The sequence below is a fragment of the Chenopodium quinoa genome, unplaced genomic scaffold, assembly GCF_001683475.1.
Source record: "Chenopodium quinoa cultivar QQ74 unplaced genomic scaffold, ASM168347v1, whole genome shotgun sequence".
NCBI classification, from domain to species: Eukaryota; Viridiplantae; Streptophyta; class Magnoliopsida; order Caryophyllales; family Amaranthaceae; genus Chenopodium; species Chenopodium quinoa.
In genome coordinates this window covers 407852-417947 of record NW_018745195.1, presented here as the reverse complement: position 1 = coordinate 417947, position 10096 = coordinate 407852, and the positions used below count along the sequence as shown (strand labels likewise).

Below are 10096 nucleotides of genomic sequence, written 5' to 3'. Positions count from 1 at the left end.
TATGAGGCAAGTGAGTAATGTTTATTGTACGGAGTACTTGTTCTTTGAGTGTAGCGTCACAATGAACTTGTCTTTGAGAAGTTGGAGCTGCTGGCCTAGCCTCCTTGAATGTTTTGATACAAATCTACTAACTTGGCGCAAAGTAATCCTAAGATTTTGTTGTCGCTAAATCCTTTCCAGCCTTCCAAGCACTGCGGGGTTCATAAATTAAGTCGACAAGAGTGAGCATGTTTAATTTATTGACATGGTTATTCCCTAAGGGTAATTCTCGAAACTTAGCATAATTCTAAAAGAAGATACTAGGCCATTAAGGTTGGCAGTGTCACATTTAATTTTTGTTTTGGTATGTGAATAAAAGGCGCCCTATCAAACTGGAACCTTGCACAGGTAATCTGGCATGGGTTAGTAGGTAAGGCCCTTTGGAAGTTGAAGGAGGGTAAGCGAATTCTCACCCTCAAATTGTCTCTAGTGAAGATTGGTTTTTACTAATAATATTGTGTTTATTGACCAAATTTTACTACTAGTGTTAAAATGAAAATCTTAATAATTTTAATACTGATTAAAACCATATATATTTATTAATACTGGCGTAAAAAATTGATCAGATTTGGCTAGACTTGATCCAGAAACTCATCTATGTGGGCACAATGACTTACAAACAACATGATTCAAGCCCAAATCAAACCTAACTCAATTGGATACGACTTGAACTTGACCTAACAACCCCAATTAACAACTCTACGACACTATGTAATACCTGAGTAGCCCGATGCTATAGAAGTTCCGAGTAACGTGGCCAACACCAAAAGAGTAAAAGACACGAACAATTTAGAGGCAAGCTCATCATTTCCTTTTCCTCCCCTAAGTTTAAATAGACAAACGATTTTGGGGTTCCTAAAACCCTAAACCCTAAAATTCTCAAAACACACTGAATCAACGACGATGCCAAAACTCCCTGACCACCTCGAGCTCAAGCGCACTCGCGTCTCCTGCAAACTCGATGCTCCTAATGACGTTCTCTCTCTTCCTTTCTTCAATTTCTTGTAATTTTTATCTTTGATTCTATTTTCTCCATTATTAATGGCGTTTTTTGTGAACAGACTGAATCAATTTTATATTCTGGAGCATATGCTTCAATGGACGTTGATAATTCGAGCTTAGAAAGTTTCTTTAAGGACTTTAAAGTCGTTGTCAATCGTCTTACTGAGGATGAAATTGAGTTTGATATGATTGGTATTGATGCTGCTTTGGCTAATGCTTTTCGACGAATTCTCATTTCCGAGGTGAATTATTTATTTTTGGATTGGATTATAACTTTATATGTCGTTTAATTTGATGGTTATTAATTTATTATGTATGTCATCTATTTTGTGAATTTTTGGGATTTTGATTCTATTTTTGTTTGATCCATTTTGAATTTTATGTGTGGATTATAATTTTATTGGAACTTATGAGGATTGAGTCTTTGGATATAGAAATATGTACTTCGTATTTTTGGAAATAATAGTCACATGTACTACTGAAGAGACACAGGAAAAAGTTTTCATCTTTGATAAAATATAATACTCGTATTAGAGTAGTAACTTATGTTTGGATTCGGAGATACCGATAAATGGGGAATAGGTTAGGAATGAGCTGATTATTATGACCATTTTTCTTTTAAGTAAGATTTGTGTTGTGATGTATCAAGTTTACCCCAATTGTGGGAGTAAGAGTGTAGCACAATTTAGTCAGATACTAGACATTATAGTGCATAGTCTTGAGAAATTTGGAAGAGTTCCTCGTGATTTACTAATTCAAATTAGTTGAAGACTGAAGTTACTGTGGTTTTGCAACAAGTAAAGAGGTTGCTTAGCAGGGTTATTAACATCAGAGGAACGAGTTTTGATGAGAGTGTAGATGACAAAGTGAGGATATAAGAAAAAATACCGAAACTTTGTCTCCTTGTTTGAGGTCCACAATACAAGTTTATAGGCTTTCCTGATACCCCTGGCATAAAATACAAATTTAATTTCCTAGAAGATGTTGTAAGTGAAAGGTTGCTGTACCAGAGAATAAGTTCTCTGTCTTGAGAATTTGAAGAGATTTTCCAAATCATTGAGGAAAAAATAAATCCTTGTGCCCTCTGTATAAAAAAAATTTAGACAATGAAAAGACTGAAAATTTAACCGGACAAGAAGTTTTTATAAGTTCTAGTGCTAGGTGGCCAAGAAGTTATTATATGACTTGCCCTCTCAAGGAATGAACTGAAGAGGTTGAAGTTGCGTGTACTAGTTGTTAATTACACCAGAAAACGTCAGAAAGATGAAATTTTGAATATACCCTTTCTATGATTAGTTGATTACTTGATGAAATTGACTTGAATCATGGTGTAGAAACAAGGAAGATGAAAAGAATTTGGGGGAAAATGATAGTTGATTGTAAGTTGGATTAAATTATCAGCATACACCCCATACCTTTTAGTGGTTGGATAGTGGATGCTCCCAGATACAAGCTAAAACAATGTAAAATTCACTCAATACTATTCGATTTCCTTCTCTCTCTAATCTCCTCTATGTATGGCAGTTCCCCCATTTTCTCTTATTGACTCTCCTCTCCAAGCTAATCCTAACCAACTTATCATGCACTACCATAATATTACCCCCTTCTCTATACCCAATGAATTATACAGACTATCATGGTATTGATGGTAGCTATACTAGCAGCATTGTATGAGTTTCGGGATTCTTCTGTTATTTATTTCAGAGTTGAGGATGGGTGATGAATGTATTATATTTTATGTAAGCTAGATTGTTTCTTGTCTTTGAATGTGGCTTATGCATTGTTATGCATGGTCCAAGCTGGAAACTTAATGACTTGGTGATTTCTGTGTGAAAATAAAATTTAATTTTGAAGTGTTATTTTAGGTTCCCACAATGGCCATTGAGAAGGTTTTTATAGCAAAAAACACGTCAGTGGTTCAGGATGAGGTTCTTGCGCACAGATTGGGGCTCGTTCCCTTAAAAGTTGACCCGAGGTTATTTTCTTATAAGTCAGGTATAAGCTCTATGTGTTTGACGCTGATAGCAATAAGTTTATGAACTTACCAAATTTATTTCCCTTCAACGATTTAATTATATATTTTTTATAGAAAAGGATGAACCAAATGAGAAAAACACCATTGTTTTTGGACTTCATTCCCGTTGTGAACAAAAAGAACCACGGCGGTCAGGTATAACTTTATCCTTAGGGTATGTTAGGGGTGTGCAATTAGTTTGTAATTTGTACTACCTGTTCACCTTCATTGATTCATTTGCTTGTGATGCGTTTGAATAATAATTGCTATCATTTTGCTGCAGTCAAGTCAGAAGAACTGAATTGGTTGCCAAAAGGGAGTATGTTCTTATTGGAGATAGAAAATAAAGCATCAAGTTCAACCACAGCACCCAAAACTTATACTAATTTCAAGTCAAGCCAGGATGGGCTACCTGAATTATCAGAAAATCCAATTCATCCTAAGTATCCTGATATCACTTTAGCTAGGATTGGGCCAGGACAGGTAGCTTTCATATCTCTTGCTTTCTGTATCTGCTGTTAATTTAATCTATTGAGTGTAGCAGCTTGTTACAAAACTTAGGTAGTTAAATTAAAGATGGCAGTTTGTCGATTGAGTGATTCTTGTCCCCTTGTGGGCTTCTGTTTTTCCTTTATCAATTGCTGATGCTTGTTCACAAACTCCTTTGTGAAGTCTTGATGTTTAATTTTATCAAATGTCAACTTTGTCATTTGTCCAGGAAATTGAACTTGAAGCACATGCTGTTAAAGGTGTTGGTAAAGAGCATGCAAAGTGGTCCCCAGTTGCGACTGCTTGGTACAGGATGCTTCCTGAGGTAAAATGCCTACAATGCTATCTGATCACACTCCCACCCCCCCCCCCCCCCTCTCTCTTTTTGTGTGACTATACTGATATCAACTTTGATGGTATAGGTTGTTCTTTTGCAAGATATTAAAGATGAAGAGGCAGAAAAGCTGGTACAAAAATGTCCAGCTAATGTTTTTGACATTGAAGACACTCCTACTGGTATTGTGCTCTTCATATTACCACTGCACAATGATTTTGTGCTTTTTCTTGGAAATATATGCCCCCCCCCCCTTTCTTTTTGCTTCCTTATCAAAACTTGCGCCTTAACAGGTAAGAAAGCAACAGCCCCACGACCAAGATCCTGTACCCTTTGCAGAGAATGCATTAGAGCGGAAGGATGGGACAAATATGTCGCTTTGCGGCGTAAGAAAGATCATTTTATATGTAAGTTATGCTCATCCAAATATGAACTATTTTATGCTTAAAAAATGTTGCCTCCTGTTATTTTCTTGCTGGAATTACCCTTACTAGGATGATTATTGTATAAGCTATAGATTTCTTGTGGAATACTACTTCATTCAGCTGCAGGAAAATTGTGTACTCCATGTATAGATGGAGAACTGGAGCCTAAGGTTTCATCTTTGTGTGTTTAAATTCTCAGGGAAGTTTTTCATTGAGAATTTTTTTATCCTTTTGGGTTCTGTTATAGTTTCAAGTTCGAGAAGATGCATTATGAGCTGAGAGTTCACATTCCTGGGACAACTATGTTTTCTGTTAACAAGTCATAGTGGACTGTGGTGCTCTTTACATTTAATGTTGTCATATCTCTTGTGAAGAGGAAACCAAACTCTCTTACTTTTGAACCACCACTTGCCTCTTGGCGTGCAGGATAAGTTGTTTATCCTTCTTAATGACATTCTTAAATTGTTCGCGATTTGAATTTTGGTCTATTGAGTGGTAAATTCTTGGTGGCCAGGCAATTGCAGTCTAGTATTAGGTGTGGCATTGATATACTCCGTATTAATCTTTCTTCCAGTCCTGCATTATAGCAAGAATATTTTAGAAATTTGTATATTAGAATTATGGTTTGGAGTTAACTATATTTGTTTTGCTCCCAGTCACTGTTGAATCAACTGGAGCGTTGTCTCCTGAGGTGCTATTTACCGAAGCTGTGAAGATCTTGGAAGACAAGTGTGAACGTATCATTACCGAACTGTCATAATTTCACTTGTATCTGTGAATGAGAAAATTGGTTGCAAAACTTATGCTTATCCAGCCAAATCATTATTCTACCCCATCAAGGAGTTTTGGAGGACAATTCCAACCCTATAACCTCTCCGGGGTGCTTCAGAAAACCGGAAATTAGCTGTGTAAAAGGGGTTTTGGTGGTTGTATAGATATCTCTGCCAAATTCGTTTCAATCATTAAACAGCAAGACAATTAGGAGTTTTAATAGCCAATGTTTTGAATCAATTTTGTGGCTATATTCTGGTCAAAACAAGAACCTGTACCTTACATGTAAAATGGCAAGATTATTGATGTGAAACCTGTTATGGATAATGCTTGCTTCATTTAGCCATTGTTATTTCACCTGCATATCTCAGTTAAGCTGCGTCAAAAACTCGAAATGTTGCCTTATTTTGAAGTCCGCTGTTTCCTAAACTACTTTTAAAAGATTGGTTCTTCCTCGCATATTTCTTTTCATATAGAGCCATTTCATTTTTGGCTAGGTGCTTTGCTCCCAAGACCATTTACATTGAATGATTATTTTATGTAGTTATTGAAATATTTGTTTGTCTTGCTGAGTGCTGGCTGCTGCACATGTAAATTTCACACGTTTATTGTTATTTTAGCAAATTATATTTTGAGAACAAAGTATTGTGCAAGAGTAAACAAGTAAACGAAATGGTTGCCCACAACCACTGTGGTTATAGGTTATTTTATTAATTTCTTCGTCTTCCACCTCACCTGTAACCACTCTTATCCCCATTTAATAACCAATGTATCCCAATAGTTAACCACAACTTTTTGGTTATACATTTTCTCTCTCCTACTTTTACCCAACCCCACCACACAATCTCTCTCTTAAATCCTATCATATATAACTAACGCACTTGATAATAATCAATCAAAACTAATAATTATTTATTTGCATACATTAATTAGATAAAATGACATGTTTAAAATTAATGCATTTTGAGAATTAATTAGTAAGTAATTAGTCGTTATTTAAGAAATAAACAATAACGGTTGAAAATTTGTATCTAAATCTGAATTGAGACCAATTGAAGGTTAGAATAGGTAAAATTGAAGATTTGGATTATTTTGGGGTTGTGATGAGTTTTGAGATTTTGTGGGATTTTTTTTTTCTATTGGATTTTGGATTATTCATCTCTACACAATTTGATTTACAAGAGAGTAATATTCACTTTCATAAAAAATTGTTTCAAAATACCTCAATATTGGGCTCACTTTATAGAGCAAAATAAAATAGCCGTTGGTACTTTTTTTTTTTTTCCAGAGTTGTATATTAAAAATGATGGTCGTTACAAAAATTACAACGGTTATAAATTCAGAGTAAATCTCATTCGTTGATAAAATAAATGGGTGTCTCAATCTCCTTATGCCGTGTCATCAAGGACAAACCTTAAACCCAAAAAGTGGGTATTTTTTTATTCTATAACCTTCCTTCACAACCGGTTACAACAATAACCAGGTTAAAAGAATTTTGTTCCAAAATTTTCTCTCTCCTAAATATTTAATTACTTTCCTATTTTCTCTCTTTTAATAACCATGCACAATGGTTATCCGTTGTGCATACTCTAATGTCATATTGTAGACTTGTAGTGAGAGTGAGGAATAGCTCAATTGGTTAGAGCTTCTCTCTCGGTTCCAGGAGATCTTGGGATCGATTTTGACCTTCGTCCTTGTGGATCTCTAAACAACAACAACAACAAAAAAAAATATTGTAGACTTGTAGTTGTTTGTGTGTACTAAAAAAATAAAAAGAAATTGTAGTAGTAGACTAGTAGGTTGTTAGGGTTTCTTAGTCTGTCACGTGAAATCTCAGTTATACATGACAATTAGGCCCTATTTACTTTACTTTATTTTTGCTGAACTAAAATTATTTTTACTGAACTGAAATTATTTTTTCTTAGCTTAAATTATTTTTACTGAACTGAAATTAATTTTACTGAACTGAAATTATTTTTGCTGAACTGAAATTATTTTTACTGATTTTCTATTATATTTCTTCTTTAAGTTTATTGATTTTTACTAAACTGAAATTATTTTACTGAACTGAACTTATTTTTACTGAATATTATTTTTTTAAGGTGAAGTGAACAGGGCCTTAGGGGCTAGATTCTTGAACACTGATTGGCAAAACCTCAATAATGCATACTTTTAGCCTCACATTTGGAGAGATTCAGATCTAATTATGTGAGAAAATTACAGCCCATCCTACAAAAAGTAATTTCGTACATTTTTTTTTGAAATGTCACACGCTCTTGCACTTATAAGTTATAACCTAACTTGGGAACAATGTCTCCGCCCTCCCACCCCTCGACATCCCATATCTCTTCAACGGAGCCATAATCAGAATGGTTTTTGACTTGGACATTTCAATATCTATCCATACTTGACACATTGGAGCTCTCATTCACTTCCTTTGCCCTCCAATGGTGGTCATAGACTCATGGCAAGCCCCATCTGTGGAATGGTTTAAGTGTTTTGCCTCAACTATTGTTCTAAAGTTTTTCCTTTGGTGTTTGTTTGTGTGGTTTGATGTATTTGGTTATTGTTTTAGTTTTGTTTAGCTTTTATTGGTTGTAATTTCTCTTTGTCAAAAAAAAAAAAAAAAACAACAAACAAACTATCCATACTTAACACACGTACAGACGTACTCGAATGTGTAAGGATGGTGCTATGCCCCTAATCGATATCTTCGCATCTCTTCAACGGAGCCATAATAGGCAAGTGTTCTTGATTTAGCCCTTAAAGGAAGAGGAGATTATTGATTGTTATGGCTAGTTGGCCATGTGATGACAAACATATTGGGATTATAGTTGTAAAGGCTATGTAACTTGTAACCTATGTGTTTTCCTATGAAAATGTCTTGTCTAAACCCTAATTAATAAAGAGGGCTTACCCTTAATTAATTAGTTTGTGTATTAAAAAGAGTGGTCCCAAACAAAGAAAAAAAACACCTTATTGTGAAAGTGTCACCCAACTTAATTAACAGCCTTTTCCTTAGAATTATTGTGTATTGTAAATCACTAAATTGTTATACAAAATTAAAGTATAGTACAGCTACTTTGAGCTACTTTGTTGCTGATAAGAACTTAAGGTTAAGGATTAATGGGGTCTTTGTGGTTGTGGCAATTTCCAACGCAGCCCCCTCCACCCAATCCTGATAAATATCACTTCATCTTCATATGTTGTTGTCAATTTGCCACATTATGTCTCCGATTATGTGATTTATATAATTTTCGGTTTTCAATTCTCCTGACTTTTACTTATCTTATTACTTGTTTATGAAATAAAAATAACACTATTATAAAAGGTTTTTTTTTACTTGTGCACATCATATTATCAATTGTGATCGTAATATTTATTATAAAAAATAGGGATGATGAAAATAGATGACACTTAAGAAAAATTTTGATTATGAAAAATTAACAAAAATAAAGGCGTACGAAATATAAAGTTTCAAGCACACAAGGGTCAAAGCATGGCTATAATAACCAATGAGTCAAAACTCGAAACTCCAAGTTAAGCTATTACAAGTATTATTTAAAGACATTATTACCCTAATCTAAACATTTAGCCAATTTTTTTTTTTTTTTTTTTGGTAAAAGAAAGACTAATCCTTCATTTACCTGGATTACATAAGTGCCCAAAAAAAAAAAAAAAAAAAAAACCCCTATATTCATTTATTTTATTTTAAATTTTTGGAGTTGTATATAAGTGTATGCACATGCATTGCATGTGGTGGTGCCTCGTATGTTAAAAAACGAAGGGCATAGGATTCTATTGTATGACCTTAAAAAGAATTGTTTACGGAAAACAAAACAATAGATACTGACTACTCCAATCTTAACATTATTTTGGTACAAATCAACAAAGATATACTAGTGTTATGTATATATACTCATTTAGACAATATTTGATCTTAAGTTTGTCTTAATTTTCTTTTTATATCATCACTTTGAATTTGTCTCAATTATTTTTTAACAATTACTTGTCTGTTGTATATCATTTCTAACGGGAATTTTGTCTAGAACTACCCGCAATATAGGGTCATTTGTGAACAATTACCCATTTTTTTTATTTGTTTATAACTACCCGCAACTTTGAAAAAGTTTGGGTAACACTACCTATTAACGTTTTCCATCCAAAAAACCGTTAGTGGGCCCCACATTATACACGTGTCATTTATTTATTGGATAAAAAAAAATTAAAAAGAAAAAAAAAACCAGCCACCAACTTGCCACCCCAACCACCGTGAAACCCTAGCCCCTACCCCTAACCACCACCAAAAACCGGCAGGCCGCCCTCCTGAACCTCCGAAAACGGCTGACCACCAACCCTTCACCCCAACCTGACACCCCTACCAGTCCCACGACCCTCCCTCTATCTCCTTCGACCCACGACCCACACTAGGGTCACCCGCCGCACCGCCCTCTCTCTCCTTTGACGAGCCACCCGGATTCGAACCACCCTCCCCCAAACCCAGACCCGAAACTGATTCCCTCCTTACCTGAAATCGAAACCACCACCTACAATCGAAATTGGGTCGTTGTTCAAAATGGTGTGCGATGGTGGGTTTTGGTGTTGTCAGGGGATAGGGAGGGAGGAAAGGTGGTGTTTGGGGAGGGTTTGTGGGTCCTGGGTTAGGGTCGCCTACAGTGAAAGGGGGTGGCGGTGGCTGGTAGGTCTGGAGATGGTGGTGTGGGTGGCTGATTGGTGGTCAGGGGGTTCCGGCCGACCGTTTCGGAGGTTTAGGGTGGCGGCTGGCCGATTTTTTGTGGTGGCTAGGGGTAGGGGCTAGGGTTTCACGGTGGTTAGGGTGGCTAGGTTTTTATTTAATTTTTTTTTTTCATTTTTTTTATCTAATAAATAAATGACATGTGTACAATGTGGGCCCACTAACGATTTTTTGGATGGAAAACGTTAATGGGTAGTGCTACCCAAACGTTTTCAAAATTGCGGGTAGTTGTAAACAAATAAAAAAAAAGGGGGTAGCTGTTCACA

The 10096-nt window shown here is 35.5% G+C and overlaps 1 protein-coding gene across 1 annotated transcript; it reads left to right on the top strand.

Annotated features, from left to right (window-relative positions):
- The first annotated feature begins 814 nt into the window (after window positions 1–814).
- LOC110710998 (DNA-directed RNA polymerases I and III subunit rpac1-like) lies at window positions 815–5437 on the top strand. The gene is made up of 9 exons (XM_021889362.1): window positions 815–1014; window positions 1101–1283; window positions 2907–3036; window positions 3131–3211; window positions 3339–3538; window positions 3774–3869; window positions 3967–4060; window positions 4172–4285; window positions 4960–5437. Exons 1-9 carry the CDS (start codon window positions 943–945, stop codon window positions 5061–5063), a joined length of 1074 nt encoding a protein of 357 aa, XP_021745054.1. The 5' UTR covers window positions 815–942; the 3' UTR covers window positions 5064–5437.
- Window positions 5438–10096: the final 4659 nt, after the last annotated feature.

What these genes read in the sequence shown, in the direction of transcription:
- LOC110710998 (XM_021889362.1), top strand. Translation starts at nt 943, where the DNA reads ATGCCAAAACTCCCTGACCACCTCGAGCTCAAGCGCACTCGCGTCTCC. An exon ending in AAAAGAACCACGGCGGTCAG is followed by an intron (nt 3,212 to 3,338) that starts GTATAACTTTAT and finishes ATTTTGCTGCAG; the next exon opens with TCAAGTCAGAAGAACTGAAT. An exon ending in CTAGGATTGGGCCAGGACAG is followed by an intron (nt 3,539 to 3,773) that starts GTAGCTTTCATA and finishes TCATTTGTCCAG; the next exon opens with GAAATTGAACTTGAAGCACA.